The 26,160-nt window shown below is 35.1% G+C and overlaps 1 protein-coding gene across 1 annotated transcript in view; it reads right to left on the reverse strand.

Moving 5' to 3' along the window:
- Positions 1-13,381: 13,381 nt before the first annotated feature.
- LOC132550094 (proteoglycan 4-like) overlaps positions 13,382-26,160 on the reverse strand; it is a 31,490-nt gene continuing 18,711 nt past the window's right edge. The window contains exons 2-3 of the mRNA XM_060214108.1: positions 16,645-16,900; positions 13,382-13,864 (exon numbers count right to left, since the gene is read on the reverse strand). Coding sequence (XP_060070091.1) covers positions 13,674-13,864; positions 16,645-16,900 — 447 coding nt within the window. The 3' untranslated portion in view covers positions 13,382-13,673. The remainder of the gene's footprint in view (positions 13,865-16,644; positions 16,901-26,160) is intronic.

Below are 26,160 nucleotides of genomic sequence, written 5' to 3' on the forward strand. Positions count from 1 at the left end.
TCTCTGTCATACAAAGATATAACATGTCCCTGTGTCTCTCTGTCATACAAAGAAATACCATGTCCCTGTGTCTCTCTATCATACAATGAAATAACTTGTCCCTGTCCCTCTGTAATACAAAGATATAACATGTCCATGTGTCTCTCTGCCATACATAGCAATAACTTGTCCCTGTGTCTCTCTGTCATACAAAGAAATACCATGTCCCTGTGTCTCTCTGTAATAAAAAGAAATACCATGTCCCCGTGTCTCTCTGTAATACATAGAAATACCATGTCCCTGTGTCTCTCTGTCATACAAAGAAATACCATGCCCCTGTGTCTCTCTGTCATACAAAGAAATAACATGTCCCTGTGTCTCTGTCATACAAAGAAATAACATGTCCCTGTGTCTTTCTGTTATACGGAAATTATATATTCACATGTCTCTGTGTCAAACAGAGAACCAACACGCCCCTGTGTCTATCTATCATACAAAGGGATAACATGTCCCTGTGTCTCCCTGTCATACAGAGAACCAACACGCCCCTGTGCCATTCGTTTAAACCTAGAAATGATCTGTCTATGTTTCTTTGTAATACAAACAACTTACAATATCCTCATGTCCCTATGCCTTCCTGTTATACCAAGATATATTCAAACACCAGAACTTGTAACTCAGAAAATGGTTATTATTTCATTTCAAAAAGATTTTAGTGAAAATTTCAATGGGTATTAGTGAACAGACTGAGCCTATATACGTCCGGCTTATATAACACATTTGAATTTGACCTTGAAATTGACCGAAAGTTATTCATCTGAACTAATAAGCTCCTGGTCTGTAGCTATCATACCAATGGCTATTGTTCAGCATCAGTAAAAAGATTCTCGATCACCTCAATCTACGTCACAATGACAACTGTAATGGGTGTTAGTCACCTCAATCTACGTCACAATGACAACTGTAATGGGTGTTAATCACCTCAATCCAATTCACAATGACAACTGTAATGGGTGTTAGTCACCTCAATCTACGTCACAATGACAGCTGTAATGGGTGTTAGTCACATCAATCTTCGTCACAATGACAACTGTAATGGGTGTTAGTCACCTCAATCTACGTCATAATGATAACTGTAATGGGTGTTAGTCACCTCAATCTACGTCACAATGACAACTGTAATGGGTGTTAGTCATATGAATCTACGTCACAATGACAACTGTAATGGGTGTTAGTCATATGAATCTACGTCACAATGACAACTGTAATGGGTGTTAGTCATATGAATCTACGTCACAATGACAACTGTAATGGGTGTTAGTCATATGAATCTACGTCACAATGACAACTGTAATGGGTGTTAGTCATATGAATCTACGTCACAATGACAACTGTAATGGGTGTTAGTCATATGAATCTACGTCACAATGACAACTGTAATGGGTGTTAGTCACCTCAATCTACGTCACAATGGCAACTGTAATAGGTGTTAGTCACCTCAATCTACGTCACAATGACAACTGTAATGGGTGTTAGTCACCTCAATCTACGTCACAATGACAACTGTAATGGTTGTTAGTCATATCAATCTATGTCACAATGACAACTGTAATGGGTGTTAGTCACCTCAATCTACGTCACAATGACAGCTGTAATGGGTGTTAGTCATATCAATCTACGTCACAATGACAGCTGTAATGGGTGTTAGTCATATCAATCTACGTCACAATGACAACTGTAATGGGTGTTAGTCATATGAATCTACGTCACAATGACAACTGTAATGGGTGTTAGTCATATGAATCTACGTCACAATGGCAACTGTAATAGGTGTTAGTCACCTCAATCTACGTCACAATGACAACTGTAATGGGTGTTAGTCACCTCAATCTACGTCACAATGGCAACTGTAATAGGTGTTAGTCACCTCAATCTACGTCACAATGACAACTGTAATGGGTGTTAGTAACCTCGATCTACGTCACAATGACAACTGTAATGGGTGTTAGTCACCTCAATCTACGTCACAATGACAACTGTAATGGTTGTTATTCATATCAATCTATGTCACAATGACAACTGTAATGGGTGTTAGTCACCTCAATCTACGTCACAATGACAGCTGTAATGGGTGTTAGTCATATCAATCTACGTCACAATGGCAACTGTAATAGGTGTTAGTCACCTCAATCTACGTCACAATGACAACTGTAATGGGTGGTGGTCATCTAGAACTACTACACAATGATAAAATTGATGTTGGTTACATGCATCTACGTCACGGTGACAACTGTAATTGATGTTGGTAAGCTGTATCTACCGTCTCGTCACAGTGACAAGTGATATGGGTGTTGGTCACCTGCGTCTAGGTCACAATGACAAGTAATATGGGTACAGGTCACTTCCGTCTAGATCACAGTGACAAGTGATATGGGTACAGGTCACATCCGTCTAGGTCACAGCGACAAGTAATATGGGTACTGGTCACCTTCGTCTAGATTACAGTGACAAGTGATATGGGTGTTGGTCACCGCCTAGGTCAAAATGACAAGTGATATGGGTACAGGTCACCTCCGTTTAGGTCACAGTGACATATGGTATGGGTAATGATCACCTCCGTCTAGGTCACAGTGACAAGTGATATGGGTATTGGTCACCTCCGTCTTGGTCACGGTGACAAATGATATCAGTACTGGTCACCTTCGTCTAGGTCACAGTGACAAGTGATATGGGTGTTGGTCACCTCCGCCTAGGTCATATTAACAAGTGATATGGGTACAGGTCACCTCCGTCTTAGTCACATTGACAAGTGGTATGGGTACTTGTCACCTCTCTCTAGATCACAGTGACAAGTGATATGGGTACTGGTCACCTCTCTCTAGGTCACAGTGACAAGTGATATGGGTGTTAGTCACATCGATGTACATTTATGTGATACAGTTTGTATATGTTGTAAATGTTATTAAACAAGATGTCCTGTATAAGATGAACATTGCTCCTGGACTAAATGCGACATATGTGCCACCGCCGGCGAGAAACATTTGATTCTGTGAGACAGACAAGAATGAGTACTGGCTTATTTCTATTAAAACTGTTTATAGAAATATAACTCATCGTACCAAAAATTAAAAGTATGATAAATAACAGATCGAAAGGTAATCTATGGTGTGTCCTTACCGACCGGCAGAGCAAGGTATACCACTACTGTTACATAGATCTTATTATATATACTGAAATATTTAGTCTACCATCTTCTTTACAGGTTTAGATCTGAAGGGTTGGAACCAGAAACTAGATAACTAAATATTTTATGAAGGAATGGCGTGTTTTAATTGTATGGCTAATGGAAATAGTCGAATACTATTATCAGAAATGTATTACATATAAGTTTCTGTTTGATTTCTGATAAGTTTATGAGTAATTCGGAAAAGAGACCTCTTCTGTTTTATACAGGATCAGTTCAGATGGTATAGTTTGGTTGTCTGGGTCAACCCGAGAACCCCTACAAAAGTCATGTACCACATATCCCTTACAGTAGCAATCAACAGCGGAAAGCGAATGTTGTTGACAATACTGTAACAGGGGCCGTTACGAGTCCATTATGGAATGAATTATATTAAGTTATTAGCTGAACAATTTGTGTTGCTTTCATCATATAGCTGTCACTCTACGCCGAGGACATTACATCAATTAGAAAATAGAAATTGCCATTTCATAATCAAATTCGATCCGCGCCTTTGTTTGGTCTCTAGCCTGCCCATTAGAGCGGTATCATAGACTAGCTGTCGATATGTTTCGGGCCAGATCACATATCGCTGAGTGTAGGGATCGTCACGGAGTTCTAGTGAAAAATAATAACATTATAAAAATGTCAACGGGAAACATCCAATAACGAGAAATAAAAACAGAATTTGATACAATATTGTAGAGGATGACTAATACATGTGTTTTACTGTATATCTCTATGTAGAGCTGGCACCGAGGATTTTTTTCTGTCATTAAATATTGGACTGTAGAGGATATTGGTACTAAGCTGAAAATGATATTTCAAAAGCCTGTCGGTATCGGGAGAATTAAAAATTTAAGATTTCTATCAGCTTTCAAAGCATCACTCTCTCTGGAATCTGTTGTCAAGGCCCGTGATATTTGGCCGTGTCGGATCTATACGATCCCAGAAATTTAAAACTAGCGAGTTCTATATCATGTTACACACTCGCCATTTAGACGACCGGGAAAACAAAACACTGCGCTGTGTTGTAACAATTTAAATAAACAGTATTTATTCAATGTAAAATTAAAAATTGATTTTAAAAAAATTGGATCCGATAAGTTTAATTACATTTTATTGCAGCAGAAATGTGTTTGCCGTGATTAAGGTGTTTATCGCTAACTGATTATTTAGGTATTCTGCTAAATGCATGACAATACCGGTAATACAAAACTATCTACTATGATTTCGCCTGCCTTGGTGTCGGTATTCATCAATCAATGAATTTTACCTTTAATCGATATTTTTTGACTCTCTGATTTGAATCGATTTGAGTCACCGTATTCTAGTGAGTAACTAGATATAAAAATATTAATTGTGTTTGTTTTCCAAACTCCTTATTCGTTACCATGTAATCTGAACAGTAAAACAGTATAAATTTAATTTTAACTGGTCCAGACTTATGTAGTTAATACTCACTAATGTAAATGTATCCTGTGATAATTTGTATACAGGCTAACAGCAAATATAACTTATGTAAATATTAAAGTGAAAAACAAAAAACAAACGACGACAGGAACACTGGAACGTTCCCAGCTGAGAATGAAAGATTTCAGTATCAGTGGACATCAACTTAATATCATGCACTAAATCAAAATTCTTCTTAAAAGAGAAAGAGCTAAAAATAGATTTCTATCATTCATTTGACCTTTAGGACGTGGATCTCTATTTCTTAAGAGGGGTGTATACTTTTGGTGTTGACCCCCCTCTCGTACTCACCGACATACAATATCTATATAGGTCCATAGGTCCAACTTTATACACATCTAATGTAACATCACCAAGTCCGTCACTTCAAATAACTTAAGTAAACAAAACGAATTTTAAACCGTTTGATTTTACTTCTCAATGAACGGTATTAATGTGAGTTTAGAAATAGATAATCTTTCTTTCAAAACTTGTTGATTATAATTCACAATGTACATCATATTTCATGATGATGACTGTGTTGTGACAATCCACTATCTGCTATTAGTCTCCGGCTGAACTTGTCTGTGTATTATCTAGATTTCTTCTCTTATTGGAAGAAAAGTTAAACAGTCATTACGACCTCATATCAACACAGAACGCGCTTACTGTTCAGGTATCCTTTAAAATGATTCGGCAATACAGGGCTAAGAACATATAAAGGGAGATAATCCCTACAGTAAGTAAACACAATCTCGCCCTTTATGAGAACCATCAAGATCAGCCATCCCATCACTAATATAATCCACCAAGATCAGCCATCCCATCACTAATACAATCCACCAAGATCAGCCATCCCATCCCTAATATAATCCACCAAGATAAGCCATCCCGTCCCTTATATTATCAAACAAGGTCAGACATCCCATCCCTTATATAATCCACCAAGACCAGCCATCCCATCCCTAATATAATCCACCAAGATTAGCCATCCCATCCCTAATATAATCCACCAAGACCAGCCATCCCATCCCTAATATAATCCACCAAGACCAGCCATCCCATCCCTAATATAACCCACCAAGATCAGACATCCCATCCCTAATATAATCCACCAAGATAAGCCATCCCATCCCTAATATAATCCACCAAGATAAGCCATCCCGTCCCTTATATTATCCAACAAGGTCAGACATCCCATCCCTAATATAATCCACCAAGACAAGCCATCCCATCCCTAATATAATCCACCAAGACCAGCCATCCCATCCCTAATATAATCCACCAAGATCAGACATCCCATCCCTAATATAATCCACCAAGACCAGCCATCCCATCCCTAATATAATCCACCAAGACCAGCCATCCCATCCCTAATATAATCCACCAAGATCAGCCATCCCATCCCTAATATAATCCACCAAGATTAGCCATCCCATCCCTAATATAATCCACCAAGATCAGCCATCCCGTCCCTTATATTATCCACCAAGACCAGCCATCCCATCACTAATATAATCCACCAAGATCAGCCATCCTATCCCTAATATAATCCACCAAGATTAGCCATCCCATCCCTAATATAATCCACCAAGACCAGCCATCCCATCCCTAATATAATCCACCAAGATCAGACATCCCATCCCTAATATAATCCACCAAGATCAGCCATCCTATCCCTAATATAATCCACCAAGATCAGCCATCCCATCCCTAATATAATCCACCAAGACCAGCCATCCCATCCCTAATATAATCCACCAAGATCAGACATCCCATCCCTTATATAATCCACCAAGACCAGCCATCCCATCCCTAATATAATCCACCAAGATAAGCCATCCCGTCCCTTATATTATCCAACAAGATCAGCCATCCTATCCCTAATATAATCCACCAAGATCAGCCATCCCATCCCTAATATAATCCACCAAGATCAGCCATCCCATCCTTAATATATTCCACCAAGACCAGCCATCCCATCCCTAATATAACCCACCAAGATCAGACATCCCATCTCTAATATAATCCACCAAGATAAGCCATCCCATCCCTAATATAATCCACCAAGATAAGCCATCCCGTCCCTTATATTATCCAACAAGGTCAGACATCCCATCCCTAATATAATGCACTGGTACAGTTCATCCAAACTTTCAGTAACAATTTTACATAAAACTCTCACTGTACTTTTACGGTTGTTGAAACAAGAGGCCCAGAGGGCCCCTGTCCCTCACTTGGATCTTTATGACCAACAGTACTACATCTGTGCATATGTTCCACGTTGAACACATTTGACCCCTGTGACCTTGACTATGGGTCAAGTTCATTTCTTTTTGCAAACTTTCTTGGATTTCATAAAAGGAACATACTTTTCAAAATATAATGATTCTAAGCATTTCGATATTTCATAAAAATTTGTTTAAGGTTTTAACACAGTTGACCTCTGTGACCTTGAATATGGGTCAAGGTAATTTCTTTTTGCAAACTTTGTAGGACACTATAAGAGGAAAATAGTAACCTAATATAATGATTCTAGGCCTTCCGGTATTTGGTGAGAAGTCGTTTTAAGGTTTCAACACATTTGACTTCTGCGACCTTGAATATGGGTCAAGGTTATTTTTTTTTGCAAACTTTGTTAAGCTTCATCAAAGGAAGCTTCCAGCCAAATATAATGATTCTAGGCCTTCCAGTATTTTGGAAGAAGTCATTTGAAGGTTTCAATACATTTGACATCTGTGACCTTGAATATAGGACAAGGTAATTTCTATTCGCAAACTTTGTTGGGCTTTATCAAAGGAACCTTCCAGCCATATATAATGATTCTTTGCCTGCTGGTATTTTAGAAGAAGATGTTTAAAGGTTTTAACACATTTGACCTCTGTGACTTTGAATATGGGTCAAGGTCATTTCTTTCAGCAAACTTTGTTGAGCTTCATCAAAGAAACCTTCCAGCCAAATATGATAACTCTAGCCTTTTGGTATTTCAGAAGTTGAGACGCAGGACGGACAGATGGACGACAGACGCCGCGGTATGCCACAACCTCACTTGGCCCTTTGGGCCAGGTGAGCTAAAAATAAAGAAAATCCATACCACAATTTGTATGAAGTATATGTGCAATATGCATACTTTTATTAGACAAATGCATGATACAGCAAAACGATGTGAAGAACTTTATCCCAAAGAGACAAGACTGAACTTCTTACAATATGTTACAATGACAGAAGAAAGCACAAAAACAATCAGAGTCTCTCACCAGTAGTAAGGGATCAAAGAGTTGGCCCATGAGCATTTAAACAACTAGCTGATGAACATCCATGATTTAATGAAAAATTATAAGACAATATACTGTTAGTTGTAGTTATTGAATTAGATATTTGAAGCCTTGCTTGTTAAAATTAACACAAAACGAAAGTTATTAGAAAAAAATATCAAATTTGGTTCAATTCAACAATAAGCAATTAAGATATAAAACAAGAGCCTTTGAGGAAACATACAAATACATGTAATAAAGAAAATATCAAAAACGTTATCTTTGGAAAAGCTGTGTTACTGTAAAAAGTTCCAGGAATAGTGTCATACAACAGTTGTGGAATGTAACAACTAACAAATTGTAACAATGATAAACATAGTGGGCATCATATGCCACTTACTTTGGAATACAAACAAAATCTGGCTCACACTTTGGAATCAGAACATTTCATAACAAAACAGTTGTTTTATAGAAAACATTTAGTGAAAGAATGCCTTGCTGGCTTGTGATAAGACGGATTCTGATGAATTTAATAATTTTAGTGTTTCCAACATCTTAATACAAGACAAAATCTGTAGTTCAGTTCTGTTGTAGGGGAAGCAACTCTTCTGAAGAATCTATACAGCACGAGTATGTATTGGTTATACATTACGCTACAGATTTTAAGTTATAACCTCAGACATACCAAATTGAAATCCTCTGAAATATGTTATAGAATTGTGCTAATACCAATAATCCCTATTAGGCTGATCCAATTGATTACAGGGAGGTAACTCCAAGGTAAACATATCAACAAGGAATACACAACTTTCATACAACTTGTGTTTTTAGTACATTAAGGAGAACCATGTACATAAGGATTTTTGAGACCAATTATAGTTGGTACACATACAAGTTACACTTGGCGAGACATTATTCCAAGGATTTCAATCGTTAGTTCCTGAACTTGCCATTCTACATAAATACATATTCCATTGGACTCTGTTAAGCTCTTACCAGAATCTTATTTATCTCACTTAAAATCTCAGGGTTTTATAAAATATAAGTACAAAAAAATATTAACACACTACATAGTTTATACTATTGAATTAATGGGTACTTTGAATCGATTGTAATTTATTACGATGTTGTTAGGAGTATCAGATTGAATTTGTTTACAGTATATTTATATAAACCTAATCAAATTCAAGTATAATTATGTAAAATGTTATTACAGAGAGATAAAATGAGACAGTAAATAATATATATATATATATTTACATTAAGTACTTTTTTACCAATATGTATAATAACAGTTACCTCCCTTCCATAAATTTAGACTTCATATGCTAAAATTACACAATGAGGTTGACAAAATCTCAAAATTTCAACTAAAGATATTTAAATTCAAAGTCAAGTTCTACAAATGTCTGATTCCTTTCAATATAAAACATCTAAAAATTAAACAGAATTATCTTATAACAAGCCAAATGTAAAAATATATTTTACAAATTCTATCCTAAACAATGAAAATGAGTTTTCCATATAAACCCAATTATGTAATGTACATATACAGATGTATATACATTTTAAACTATAAATAACACTACTTTTCAATGTAAGTTGTATGGATATCTATTAGTAACATCAGAAGTGTGCGCTACCTGTTCTAATCTACCTCTCTAATCAGTCAAATTTATTAAAACCGTTAGTTTGTGGTTATTTATTCTGTACACATAATTCTATTACTTTACACAAGCTGAGCAGAAACACAAAGAAATGAGTAAAAGGAGAGATCTGCCAGTCAGCATTTGTAGGAAAAAGAACATTAACTTTTCTTAAACAGTCTATATATAGTTGAGCTCAAACTTAATAATCACACATATTTTCCTGATGGGATGGAGCTTCACGAGTTTGCAGTAGGAAAGAATTGGATTCCCTCTTAATTATATACCATCAACTACAAACTGGCAAAGAAATGAATTCTAAGCTTAATAATATTGAACTGAAGCCCAGTTTAAAGAATATATATTGATATAGGGATACAATTCTAAATAGATGTATGAATGAGACTACATGTACCTATGTGTTTAACAGGATGTAAGTTGAACATGGGACTTGTGATGTACCGGTATTACAGTGTTTGACTGAGACAAGTGTGTCGTAGAGCCTAATAACTGTGTGTCAATTACAAGGCCAAGAGGACAATGCAGTTGACAAAATCTAACCAGGGACAAGAATCCAGGAATCCAGTAATCAACTACATAATTTTCATATCTGCAATTTCAATTAAATAAATGGTAAATTAAAGACAAACATGCCTTACTGATCATAAAAAAAGACAAAAAAAAAAAGAAAGAATGAATTGAATACACTTGAAAAATTCAAATAGTAGTCTTTCTAACATATGATAAAATCTGAGGATATACAGTACAGTAACTGGCAATCCTTCATGTAATGTCTTTATATATCAGACACTGGATCAGTTTAAGATTCCTATAAGAAATATGGCAATACATAATTCATATGTCCAAAGTTGATCCTTTAAGACATGAAGTTGGCATCGACCTTCTTTAGGTTGTCTCCCCTCAATAGTATCTGGGTTTTTTTATTACCAGGAAAACATGCTATCCAGAAATGAAAGTGAATGTTTTAATTTATTTCAGTGATTTAAATGTATGTATCATATTAGACTTTACAAAAAGTTAATGTTTTTTAGAATTCTAAATGGTTAATATTACACCTTTATAAAACAATTACCATTTCTACATACATTTTTTTCACTTCCTAAATTGTTCCTACTTCTGATTAAATAGTTTATGTATTTGAATTCTCTGAACAACCCATCCGAGATATGTCACCTAAATACAGGGAAGGATGTTCATGCTACGTACATAATCACCTAGTTCCACTGGAAATAAAATCATCAGCAAACATTTCAATATTTAACAAATATTTTACCAAAAATAGCTATCAACTGTAAGCATATATGTACAAAAACAGATGTAAATTAAATAAAAAAAATACAACTTGAATTCAATTGGAATTACATTATTCCCAAAGATGAAAATTTGCTATATTCATGAATACTATACCCATTTACATCTTCACAATTATACACAACTATATAACATATAGAAACAAATACAAAATGAGAAATACCATCTATATATATACAAATACACAAATATATACTATGACAACAATCACTGCGGAAAATATGTGGTCCCCTTCATCCCAAAATGTATATGTAAAGTGATTTGCTACAGTACATTTAGAGAAACCAGTATATATTGAAGGTCAAGGCCCTGTGCAAGTATTCAAACATCTAGATATGTAAATAGCTTGATTTTACTTGTTAATTCTAAATTTCTGAAAACTTGCATAATAATTGGGTATCAAATACAGAGTTAATTTTGAACTATACATATAAAATATTAGCTGATCAATAAGTAATCAACTATATCATTATCAGTAGACAATATTTTGACCAATCAGATCAATGGATTAATCAAACTGATAATCAAACACCAGTTACTTAAAACAAAAAAGTACAATCACCCTGACCAGTGCTAGTTTGAGAGTATCATGGATAGACAGTATCAAACCATTCACACTGACAGTAACACAAAGATACAATGTTGTACTTCAATTTATACCCATGAAGTGTATCTAACTAGGAACTGTTGAACACCCACAATACATGTATTAGTAACTGCTACATACATTAATTTCTACTTTCGTTTTCCATATAATTGGCACATGACATTCTCACAAATCTGTGAAGTGGTTTTCATGGACTACATGACAGCAAATGTATGATTGAAGTTTAAATGGTGTTGATTTTCCTACATATATCCCAGACAGCTACACATTTACAGATTGGTAATGATAATTAACATCAATTCATAGCATAAATTAACATCAATTCATATCATTCACAATAGTCTACTTAATACGCCCATCAAAACAAAAAATGTCAATAATAAATTAGCTACTGGCTTAATTCTACATAGAACATTTTAGGTGAGAGACATATTTACAATAACAATTTCCAGATCAACTTAACTGATTCCTGGAGACCAGCTCCAATTATAGGTCAAACAAGTCGACTTTGCAATGGACTAACAACTGATTTGTCTCTTGTGCTAACATAGTTGCTCTGCTTCAAAGTATTGTTATCAAACAAGGTTCAGTCATAGGCATTCTATCTGTATATCTGTACTGCTTGTGAGTATTTTTGTTTCAATAAAGCTTGAATGCTTATCAATTTGAAGAAAGTTTCTTTCAGGTTAGCCTTTTTTATCAATCTATTTTGCTTCATTTTTAGCAAAATTTCCATGAATCTTTTGAACAAATTTAAGTAAAAGTTAAAAAAATGTAAAAAAAAAAATCAATATTTTCCTTACTTTTTCAAATGTTTTAAACAAGAATCTTTGGTCTATTGAATGTTTGGCAAGACTCCTGGTGTCTACTGAACCTCAATTCAGTCCAAGTAACTAGGAAATACTATTTTCAAAAATCAAAGAAAATATCTTGGCTGGATGAATCATTTGATTTGAAAATTAAGTTGTATCAGGACCTAATCCTGAACTCTACTTACTATAACAACTCACAATATTTGAATACTTTACACACATAATGTATATACCAACCCACTTACATTCAAGCTTCATAACATTTAAGGTAGAATTGAAATATCTATCTAAGTGCAAAATTACTCAGTTTTGGTTTTACCAAGGGAAATATAATTGAAGAATAATATCTCAATGAAAAATACCTATACTGATAAACATCAAAGAAAAAAAAACTTAAAACAAAAAAATTGAAAAACGTTTTTTTTCTCCCATTTCTGAGCAATAAGCTTTCGGAATGTAAGTTCTGCAATGTACACAAACATTCATATGGACAGTTTTTCATTAAATGTTTTTTTTCATTCTTTTCCTAAATAAAAAAAAAACAAAAAAAAAAAAAAAAAAAAGATACTGTAAATATAACTACCATCACTGACAACCACACAGGACTTTTGTGCATCCACAAACAGGCACTCGGAGCCCACTCTGACCACCGCAATTCTTTCTAATATGTACCTTCAATCTTATTACCATGTTCAAGGAACAAGGGATGAATTATCCCCAGACAGAGGAAACTCTTCATCTGAGGTCTAAAGAATATGTCATCCAGTGTTATTCTTATAAATAACAACTTTTATTTATCATGTCAATCAATGAAAAATTGACATTCTAATCTTTTTTATATCTTGGGAGTTTTTCCACTGTATGGCTACCAGGTCAATGACAGTGGGGTTGTGATGCTGATATCTACCAATGAAATACCCCAAGGTCACAGATGTGTATTTCTAATGGATGGATGATACTGAAGTAACATTTTTGCTCTGCAAAATAGAAAGCCGCTAACTGAATGCAGTTTTAACACAACATCTTGAGCAGCCTACTAAATGTAGGTTTTTCACCAAACCTACAGCATCTACTGAATATAGGTTTGACACATGACCTAATGCAGTCTACTGAATGTAGGTTTGACACCAATTCTACAGCATCTACTGAAAGTAGGTTTTACACTAGACCTACAACAGTCTAGTTAATGTAAGTTTAACACCAAACTTACAATATTTTACTGAATATTGATTTAACACCAGATCTACAGCTGTCTACTAAATGTTTGTTCAACACAAGACCTACAAATCTACTGAACATAATTTCAACATCAGACTTTGTAAACTGGTCTGACTTGTAATCCTGAAGAGAAACACATTGAGGATAAAACTAGAACAAGAGATCAGCACTGCTATTGTCTGTCCAGTTAAATGTATCATCATCAGCAATAGGTAGAATGTCAGTTTCCTCTGAATCCTCCACAGGGTCAGGGTCAGGGGAGGCAACTGGAGGTTCTTCAACCATAGACATCCCAAACTCAAAGTCTACAGACATCTTGGATTTGTAGCCACCAAAGGTACCTGTAAAAAAAACAATAATTCTAGAAAATTTCAGAAAATGGAACAACTGTTTCAATATTTTATATTGTGTACTTTTATCTTAAAAATTTCTGAATGACAGATTGTGAATATCTACTCATTGCTTCAGGGATTTTATGTTTTACTTGTTTAGTTTTTTTCAAATATGATCTACAACTGAATGTAGATTATCACAGGACACAACAAATGCATACAAAACAGAACTAACCAGAAGTTTATATCTACTAGTAATCTATATTATTAGGTACCCATTTTAAAGCAGATCATATCAAGTTTGACTGATATACAGTAACCATATATATTTCAGCAATAATCTTATCATAGTGACTTTTGAACTAAAAATATTGTACCAAAATATGATTGTGATAACTAGATTCTGTATGTTGTTACAATAATTAATGTCAATGCATGAATCGTATCCTGATTTGCTAAAAATCAATAATTCATTAAAATTTAATTGTGCCAAAATAAGTATGCTTTCAGTAATATCAGCCTAAAGCCAGTTATAGGTAAATTAGACTGGCATATACTCAGAGGATTGATTTTGTTGTGTGTCCTGTCCTCCTGGTGCTATATAATAAAATCGTCTAGACTATTCCCCAGTAATGCTGTTTTTTTGTCATTATTCAGCACTATAATTTGGTTGATCATCCTTATGGTTAAACATGACACATCAGGAGGTAAATGACCCAATGCTGGCCGACCACCTAACTAATAGTTACACACTTGCCCTTTTCTTGAAATGAACATTGTTTCCTTGTTGAAAAAAAAACTTGAGATATTGAGATTTGCCACTGAAGAAACTGATTCATTGTCTAGACATAGATAACATTTATCACTTGATAATGTGCAGCCCTCCCCCTTCCCTCCCCCACACCACCAACCTTTACGATCATTGTACTGTTGTTGATACCTGTTGATTAAACTTACAATATAACATTCCATCTCAATATTGAACAGAAATAAGACAATTCTGTTGCGGAGAGGTAAAAACTCCACATTTTATCTTTCTCATCATTATCTTACTCAACACATCATCTTTATCATACATGTACAAGAAGTGTGAAAATTCTGATCTTCTGTCAATGATTGTAAGTTACAATACAACAAGCCTTTTTGAAACAATGTTGGTTTCCTGGTAATAATGAACTCATTCTGTGCTTTGTACAAGAAAATAAAGCACAAGATCCACGGGGATCTTGGCATCCACCAGTTTTTAATCTTCATTTGTTCTTTAATATCTTTGGATATTTTCCTTTTTTCTCTTTTTTCCTTTGTTTTTTTATTGAAAATAATGTGAAATTTGAAAATTCCACTTAGATAATAGTGATAATGGGCTGTTCAAATTACTCTCCGTCCATAAAAGGAATTTAAAACATCAGTACGCTAAATGCTAAACGATGCTATACGGCCAGCTTTCATTCCTACTTTGGTATTTTTGTACAACTATAGTTTTCCATTGGATGGACCAATAATCAGTGAAAATGTGCCCAGAGAGAATTAACCTCAAAGATTTCTACACTCACCATGAAGACAGTAATGTACTCTATAAATCCCAGACATGATTAATTTGAAGTAACCTAAATCCCCCGGCCTACTCTATCACTCTGCCAGTCAACTGGAACCTAATACGTAAGGAAAACTTTCTAGGACACTTTATATAATACAGTGCAAACCAGCCTGGGAAAAACATTATGATCTGGATAAAACCAAACCCTAGTTTAGTGAGTAATATACCAAGTACATATTTGTTATAAAGACTGTGTCAGATAAAAAGGCAATAGGATGATATATTGTTTTCTTTTTCTTCGATTAGAATTTTTTTTATTTTTGAAATAAAATAGAACAAGTAAAAACCAGATGGACCTCGGCACCCAACCTTAGTTTGTTCTTTATTTGTTCTATAAAAATAGGATATTCTCCTTTTTAACTCTATTTTTTTCTTCTTATCTGCTCTTGATTTTGTGAAATTTTTATTAAGAAATATTGATGATAAACTTTAATTCATGATAGTTGCCATTTTTTTTCTTTGAATCAGTCACAAAATCAGAAGGGCACATCTTGTGACTAGGGGTGGGGTGGGGGGGGGGGGGAGGTGAGAGACCTACATAAGGAATCTCACAAAGGTCATTCACAAACTTGAAGACCCATTCAAAATCTGTTAAGAAATAAAAATAGAAAAAAGAAAAACTTTCACATTCAAAATCCGAGTCATTTACTTTCTCCTAATAAGGAATCTCACAAAGATTTTATTCATACAGTACTTTCCCAGAAACAATGATTACAAGAGTTGTTTAAAGACCAATAACTGACCATAAGATGCAGGTGATTACCTATCAGATGATGGTGGGTTAAAAAATGTCCCTTTCATGGTTCATGCCTGGCAGGATTTATCTACTATATAGCAGGGTATAAGGAAATTCTACACACAGAGCAAGAGGAATTCCAGGTGCAGGAACAAACATTTTCCTTGTGTAAGAAATTTTGAAAGTACATAGTACATCGGGAATTCAAAGCAGGTGAAAAGCACTTCCGTGCGTGAAGAATAAGGAAGTTTTTTGTGATTCACAGGAATTTCAACAGCAGATCAACAAATTTCATGGAAAGGAAAATTTTGAGAGATGACCATCCGCTATGTGACGAACTGTGTTGATGATATATACATTTTCATCAAGCTTTAGGCAAAACCTCAAAAATTTTAACCACCAAAAAAATTCTTTGTAGTTGTAACACAGTGTGTTTGTGAAAGGTTGATGCTTTACCTGCTCCTGACAGTGGTGTATTGCTACGTATAGAGCTGTCACCCGGGCCTCCACTGCGAGGAGTTTCTGCCACATCATCAGATGACTCATCTGCATATTCAAAGTCTTCTAATTTGATGACTGGTTTTTCCTCTTCTGCCTCTTTCTTAACTTCTTCCTCCTCCTTTGGGTGAATGACCAGGTAGTCATGCAACGCTGCATTCTCAGACTGGTACTCATGTGTTGCAGTGGCTTGATCATTGAACGAAATTTTTAACTGCAAAGACAGAATAGAGTTCAAGGTCAAAATAAGACAAGAATTTAAAACAGCTTTCATTTGACTTATCCAATCCTATTACATTGCTCATGTGTATATAAAATCATTTTAAACATCACTGTGTTGCAGTCCTTAATCAATTAATAAATGCACACATTTAATTTTATGTTACACTTTTGAAAATTAGAGGTTTGCATAAGGGTTAATGATGTCGTAAACACATAAATCACTTCAGTGCTACATTCAATTTGTATGTCTATCATGTAGAGGACATCACCACAGAAGGTTTCTGCTTTGTATCATCCCTCTGTGGAGTGTTAATAGAATAAAAGTCACTCTATAACGTCCCTCATCCAAATGTGTACCGTCATAGTACAGAAGTCTGTGGCTGTGTCAGGATAATATCAAGAATGTAATTATACATCTTAGTAATCAAACTATAAACTTACAGCTATCTGTACAAATTCACATCCGAAGTCAATTACGACTCATTACAAATAGTCAGTATAATCTTCTAAGTTATTTCTATCCCTTGAATTCTGTCATCAAACAGATTTTAAATGCTCTTTACTTAAGTTTTAACTAATTCTCCTTTCAATCATTCTATTAATAAGCATTGATTTAATTGGGTAAAGGTGACAATATGGTATATCACCTTAGTGGACACTTTGGCCCTGACCATTGGTATTAACACAATCACAGGTGTCCTTGGGACCTAGAAATGACCACTGACAATAGATTAGCATTGTCTTGCACCAATGATCTGTACATCTAGAACATTAGCTGACATTTTTCCGAAGGGCAATATAAAACAGGCATTACAGTGACAGTTTTCTACGGAGTGTAGCCAACAGCTGAATTTAATCACTTGTCCATATGGTCAGAGGCCTGGTCTTAATGGACTGTGGACCTGTTAAAGTTATACTGATTAGTGTACATGATCTGTTATCATCACACTACAGTGGTGCACTCTATACATATGTATAGGACACACCTACATGAATCATACTGTACACACTAAAATAACTATAGCTTAAGGCAGTACTTGTATGTAATTTCCTTCATTGAATTTCATTTTATTCATAGCAGATATCCCTTTATCTACAATATAATGGCTACAGTGTACAAATTCAATAAAACACATCGACTTAAGTCATTACAGTTTAACCTCTTAGTAAGAACCAAATTCTACCACCATATCAGTTATATCTGTCTAAATAACATCTATTATAATTATGATAGTAAGTAAGATAATCACTGTTGGGATTCAAATCTTTTCTCTCCCGAATTCATCACTTCTACTGATTGAAGAGTTGGGGTTGTTATCGTCTGAAAAAAATTCCCAGTTATCGTGCCAACACTGGAATTTCAAATCGTGCAACAATTTTTTGTCATGTTCATGTTTATGTCTGGTGTAGACAGATTTCTGTATAGTGTTGATATCTCGGACTATACAATATTTATATTTACTGTAATAAGGCCAGCAGGCCAACACTTTACTTCCACTCAAAGTATGGGCCAACATTACAGCACAATAAAAATACTCTACTGAACAGTGATTGATAAGGATAGACTGATTACCAGACATGGGCTTATTGTTTGATAAATACCAGAATGGTAGGTGTTAAACTCTTATGTTTAACAAGTTTATTTTCCCCATTTCATTGTTGTGATGTTTATGTTAATGTTTGGTCTAGGTTGCCAGTTTCAATGTTTAGATAGCTGTTGGGATCCTCACTGACATGGAATCATTTGCTTCAGCAATACAAATGAATTAGGTAAATGATCACTAGGCAGACACTTGACTGTCTTCAATGTTTATGTATATAAAGAAACATGGATAAATTCTGCATAAATCTGCACAATATATATATCGTCTCCATGTATATTAACGTCAACATATATTTATGATATTTACATATATCAGCTTTAAAGATGTATCAATGATTTCTTTACCTGACTTCATTGACTTTTTTAAATGAATATCCTCAATTGAACAATTTTCAATGCAGACATATTATGTAATACCACAATCCTCAAGATGTTCACATGTACAAACCGGTCATAAATCAGGAATCTGACATTAGTAACAAATCAAATAGAAGTCAATTTTAAATTTACGTATCTTCAGCATTAAGCACCCAATAAAGACCAACTGTAGTCACCTTTAATGTGTACAATACTGTGTTCATACTGCAATAAACCTAGGGGACAATCAGGTCTTAATAAAAGTCTTGGGGAAGCCTGGGAAAGGGGCAACATATACTTCTTACTTAAAGTCAAAGTCAGGGAGGGGGGCAACATATACTTCTTACTTAAAGTCAAAGCCTGGGAGAGGGGTTAAGCCTGGGAGAGGGGCAAAGCTCGAGAGAAGGGCAACATATACTTCTTACTTAAAGTCAAAGTCAGGGAGAAGCCTCAAAGTCATGGGGAATCAAAGGGGCTATCAGTTCTTATTCAAAGTCAGGTGGGAAGCCTAAGGCAACATATACTTCTTACTTAAAGACTGAGGGGAACCCTAGGAAGCTTTCAGATGGGGAGAGGGGTGGGGCTGGTGGTGGGGGATGAGAGGGAATCATAGGGGCCTTCAGTTCTTACTCAAAGTCAGGGGGATCCTAGGGGCTGACATATACTTCTGTACTAAAAGTCAGAGGGTAGTCCTTGGAGCCAATGCAAAACTTTTACCTCAAAATTAGGAGGTGGGTTTATCATAGGACAATGAAAAAGCTTTACTTTACAATTGTACAAATTAGCTTTTTTATATACAATTATAATAATAGCTTATTTCCAGGTATTGGGCCATGGCATTGGTTCCATATAATTCAGAAGTTTTCTTTCATGGCAAATCAAACCAAGACCTCCATACCTGATTTCACAAGAGTTTAAATGAGGAACTTATATATCTTACTATCTTACCAAGTTTGTCAATCTTAAGCTCAAATATCACGGAAAGATACTTATGTGGTAAAAACACATTTGCTCAAGTAATATATCATTTGTTTAAGGCTCCGTTGTAGGGTTTGAGAGTTGTTTAAGGCCCTATTGTAGGGTCTGAAAAAATATCTAAAAATTTGAAATTCCAGGAAGTGAAATTGACCAATCAACAATTCTGTTTACAGCAAAATCATATTCATCCAGCGATAAGCCCTTGCATGTTAACAAAACCACCCTTATATAGTGCTGTACAAATTAGTGATTTGTTAGCTGGGCTAACTGAAGGATAGATACGGTATATACATGGAAATTGAGTATCCTGGGGAAGTTAATACAACATGTGATCATGCAATTTTTAAATTATTTAAGGCATAATGTATTTTCTGAGCCTTCGTTGTGATACCCAGAAACCAATGGCACACATAAAGAAGTTTGAACATAACAATGAGACAGGGAACGCCCCCATCTGAGCCTGGTGCATAGAATTATGTAAATGTATGATCATCTACTAAAGGTGTCTTTACATTAGGACATCGTGATAAAGATAGAATAAGAATATTGCGTACTAACTATTTAGTTAAAAATAATCCAATTCATTAACCCTGGAAATAATAAACTACAGCTGATCTCTACCTATATATCTTAACATGGACCGCCAGATTACTCATCTCTCAGTGTGAATAAATTAAATCTTTATGCTAAATCATTATGCAAACAGCGTAATGTTTTTTACCTTTTTTTTAAGTTTTCCTGTTTCAAATTTACAAATCATTGATCTAACATGATTTCTGCATGGGACAACTCGTTCATCTACAAACAAATGAAGTGTCTTGGGTTGCCCTACAACCTGCCGGCCTGAGTTAGACTGCCAGATAAGGCGACACTCTCCTCTTCTTGTAGTACTCAAAAACTCCGTCATAATTTTCACATTCACATACATCCATGCTAACAAACAAAACTTCCTGCGGGATCTAAATCATTTGATGCCAACACCAGATATAAAGTGATTTAATATTACATTTTTAACTGCTAACGTATCTGAAGGCTCTGTTTTTTTTGTTTTTTTTTTAATATTACGAATGCTAATGTTCGATCTCTGTCTACAACAAAGTTACATGACTGTATTGTTTCAAACTACAGTGCGCAGAACATTAGAAATGTTTGTTAATTTCCTTACAGCTATACACTTGACCTTGACAAAGGTCTCCTGCAGTGTACTGCAAACTTTAGATATGTATGTTTGAACACCGGAAGGAGCCAGCAGGAAATCTTAATTACACAGAAACATCACATGTCTCAGAATCCACATCTCATAGAACAGCAAGTATGTACTCCAATATGTCCTGATCTTCTTAAGAACAAAAATATCCTCATTGTCTCTTTGACTGAAATCCCATCAACAGACAAAATCTTTTGATGATTCACTTTAAATTATCATGATGATCTGCTTATATCTTTATGATGTCTAAACAGTTCACATATATATAGACTACATCATATCCAAAACTGCAAAAGTTAGCTAGTTAGTTTCCCTGCTTGGATGACAAGTGCAGTTTTGGCGGGGGCTAAAGCTATTTACCCTGGGTCACAGAACCACCTGACTTCCGTAATGAGTGGGTATCTATGTTCGGTCCCACCACCCCTGGTATGACTGATTATACAGGCCGGTGATGAAACAGACAGCCTGTCATTGCTAAAAGCGATCCTTTACAGGTAGTTTATATCAATACTTCTGTTTTACATGTCTCAATGTGAAAATCTGAACTGAATCACAACTGTCACACACTCCTTATCTAAAAACTTTTGAAAATAAACATAAATTCTGAATTCATCAGCTATTATAAAAAAACAAAGGTTAAAAGCAAAATTATGAAACTCAGAAAATTCCTACAATTCAAGTTAGAGATATTTTGCAAGGTTCCTTAACTTTAGCTTATATACTCACCTGAAGTTCAGTGGTCATGAAGTCCTCGTATATAAGTTTTCAAACATCATTTCCCTAATTTTCAGGTCCTAATTGATAAGTAAAAGATCCAAGCTTCTCACATTCTTATGGTCAAATCCAACAGGTATAAGCTTGAGAATCAACTAAATCAAATATTTGTGTCCTACCGAAGTCTCTTTTTGAAGTGTTTAACTTAGATGAAAACTAAGTAAGTTCCTTAGTATATTAGTGTTATGCTGATTATGTATTTCTGCATCAAAGGACATAACATAGAACAATACTATGGTGTTCAATCTGTTCATTCAATATATATGACAACAAAATGTAGGGAGCACATGCAGGTAAAATCCATCCCTTTTAAATAGTTAACTTAACATACCAACTTTAAGTGCACTGTGTTAAAAAAGATCAAGATGAAAATCTGTTATCTTAATGAAGCATTTCAAATTTCTACAGCTAAGTGTTTTTTCTCATTACCTGAAAAGTCAGGGTATGAATTAAACATTCAATACCCCTCTTCTTACTAACTCCCTAATTTTATTTCTAATTTTTTTCAGATATGGTCAATCTTAAGAATACTGAAGGTACAAAGGCAAATCACATTTACATATTTGTTATAGTTCATCATATGTCACATCAATGCACAGCTATGTACACTACAAATTGCTGGAGACAGTTCGGACATAAAACACCTGTCATAAGGCCACCTTTGTGACAGTTATATCATGTAGATGTCTTGGGTCTTTATCTGTGTGATAACATGGCGCTCTCAGATCAGGGGATATGACATAAAGACAGCATTAACACTCATCAACACTTCCACTAGCCTTTGTATAGATGTTTGTGGATGTCCTAAAGTCTTGTTTTACATTAGGATGGGCAAATTAATTGTCAACACAATACACATACATTATGATGGTTTATGGTATATTGTAACACATATTAGGATCAACAGGCCAATCGTGCAGTTACAAGTATACACAACACCACGTACCTCTAATACCTCCTTAAGTTTGTATCAATTCTCAAACTGAACAACGTTGTTACTTGAATATGTAAGAATTAATGAACTTCATTTGTGAATATCAAACTCAAAGTTTTATAAAGACTGGTTATCCTTGTATTGTATGACCGTGCTAAAGATGTATATCACAAATAACACTGATAAAAAGATTTAATGAAATGTTGATAACATTCACAATATATTTACTAACTTCAGATGATATATATATGCCTATATATAGACAGAGTATCTGTATGTAAATAGCTGACTAACACGACATGCACACAGGACATGTCCTGTACTTCCTTGATCTCACTGATATGTCACTCACAAACCATGCAATTAATTTTTAATCAACATGATTTCTCTTTCAAATACAATGACCATAGAAACAAAGAGAGACCACAGAATTACATCAGTATACCCAGTATATCTGGTTTGAAGACATTAGTTTTAGAAATCAAATATCAACTTTCTTTTCATATCATACAGCTACATTAATGTGTATATTGGTTTCATTCAAAGCCATATCAGATTTAGATTTTTTTCCTTTTTAAATTGTATTTCATGAATGAGTTAATAATTTGAAATTGAATTTTGAAATTATTAAATTACAAGATGTGTCTGCCTATTAACTTGGATAGATCACATTTGAATATCACTTAAAATGGAGTTTCAGTATTCCTATCTGAAAGCATGTGGCAATTTTATTTCAAAATCCTCACTGTGTAGTAACATAGTATATTGAGGGTCTTAGTGCAGTGAAATGGGTAATCATTTTTTATAAATCAAATGATTTACCACATGCAGTCATTGTAAATTGAAAAGCAATAATGTACCGAATTGGACCCTGACTAGCACTGGTTTGATTTTTTGGTGCCATGTATATACCCTATCTGTCCTCCAAACTGTTATTGTGTTACCTTAGGTTAAGATTTGACTGTTTAGTTACATCAAACAGAAGACTGTCCATGACTTATAGTCATTATAATTATGGTACTAAAGGATTTTGACTTTCATAGTACCCAACCAGTAGTACATGGTCAAGGTCATTCTTCTTGTATCTCATATAAAACCTACTGGGAATGACCAAATAAAAACAGTTTTCTGTAAGGCAGATTTGTTAAAGTATCCGATATCAAAATCACTAGGAAAAAAAATATGGACCCAACAAAAGAAGTTGTAGCTTTTGAAAATAATATTAAAAAGTTTGAAATACAGAATTTATTAACTTAGTTAAAGACTGTCAAACAGCTAATTAACTTCAAATTCCAGCAATAATGATTGATACTAAGGGAGATAACCAATGTAAGACCTACAATTTAAAGTCCGTGACCAAAGAAAGAAAAAGATGCCGTACAAATCGCTTGAAAATTTTACACCAGAGTTTTGTAAAACGGATATCAATCAAATTGACATAACCTTTAAATGTTTCAACAGTACCAGATGTAGAGCAGAACATTTGGCCAAATCTAATGCCTGTAAATGTAGGGTTAGAGATTTGGTTTAGAACCAGATAACTCCAATGGTATTTATCACAAGCAGTGTAAACAGTAGTGTATTTACACACTTCTTACTTAATCCCTATGCTAACTACCCAAGGCTCAGCCCACAGCTATGAGATACACACCTCATTCAGAGAAACACACCCATTTACCTATAAATTCATGTATATATTGGCTGCCATAAGTGTCCTTTACCAACTCAATGCCTTTAATTAAAATACACATTCAATCCTATCTTTCATCCACTTTTCATTACCAAACATTTATGCATCATAATGTACCAGCCTATAACCCAAAAAATGAATATTACAAGTGACAAGGAAAGGAACAACATGTCTAAGAGAGGAGATCTGAAGAGGCCAGTTTGATAAACATATTGTATGAGAGAGAAGATCTCAAGACTCCCCAGTAGAAGAACACCTTGTATGAGAGAGAAGATCTCAAGACTCCCTGGTAGAAGAACACCTTGTATGAGAGAGAAGATCTCAAGACTCCCCAGTAGAAGAACACCTTGTATGAGAGAGAAGATCTCAAGACTCCCTGGTAGAAGAACACCTTGTATGAGAGAGAAGATCTCAAGACTCCCTGGTAGAAGAACACCTTGTATGAGAGAGAAGATCTCAAGACTCCCCAGTAGAAGAACACCTTGTATGAGAGAGAAGATCTCAAGACTCCCAAGTAGAAGAACACCTTGTATGAGAGAGAAGAACTCAAGACTCCCTGGTAGAAGAACACCTTGTATGAGAGAGAAGATCTCAAGACTCCCCAGTAGAAGAACACCTTGTATGAGAGAGAAGATCTCAAGACTCCCCAGTAGAAGAACACCTTGTATGAGAGAGAAGATCTCAAGACTCCCTGGTAGAAGAACACCTTGTATGAAAGAGAAGATCTCAAGACTCCCTGGTAGAAGAACACATTGTATGAGAGAGAAGATCTCAAGACTCCCTGGTAGAAGAACACCTTGTATGAGAGAGAAGATCTCAAGACTCCCCAGTAGAAGAACACCTTGTATGAGAGAGAAGATCTCAAGACTCCCTGGTAGAAGAACACCTTGTATGAAGAAGATCTCAAGACTCCCCAGTAGAAGAACACCTTGTATGAGAGAGAAGATCTCAAGACTCCCCAGTAGAAGAACACCTTGTATGAGAGAGAAGATCTCAAGACTCCCTGGTAGAAGAACACCTTGTATGAGAGAGAAGATCTCAAGACTCCCTGGTAGAAGAACACCTTGTATGAGAGAGAAGATCTCAAGACTCCCCAGTAGAAGAACACCTTGTATGAGAGAGAAGATCTCAAGACTCCCCAGAACACCTTGTATGATAAAGATCTCAAGACTCCCAAGTAGGAGAATACCTTGTATATGATAGAGAAGATCTAAAGACTTCCCAGTAGGAGAATACCTTGAATAATAGAAATGATCTCACGACTACAGTAGAAGAACACTTTGTATGATATGGAGACGACACAATTCTCAGGACTCCAGTAGAACAACACCTTGTATGACAGAAATGATCTCACGACTACAGTAGAAGAACACTTTGTATGATATGGAGATGATACAATTCTCAGGACATTGATGTGAAACACCTGAAATGACTCCATATAAAACTGGAGTTATCAGATATTAAACAGACAATAGACTAAAGCTACAGGTGTAGATGCTACCAGTGCAAGGTCAAATGTCACATTCCAAAAATTGTCAACACAACAAGAATGCAGGTTTCAACACCAGAGATTTTTGTTTGTATCCTCCAAATTCCAGATTAATTGTAAGCGTCCTGTGTAATATTGAGGTATTGTAGTTATTTGTATAAGAATTAGTACAATACAAACCAGGTATTCCTACTCCACCAGACAATATCATATCTACGTT

This window comes from Ylistrum balloti, unplaced genomic scaffold (assembly GCF_031769215.1).
Source record: "Ylistrum balloti isolate Yb309-2 unplaced genomic scaffold, AGI_CSIRO_Ybal_v1 Utg370104, whole genome shotgun sequence".
NCBI classification, from domain to species: Eukaryota; Metazoa; Mollusca; class Bivalvia; order Pectinida; family Pectinidae; genus Ylistrum; species Ylistrum balloti.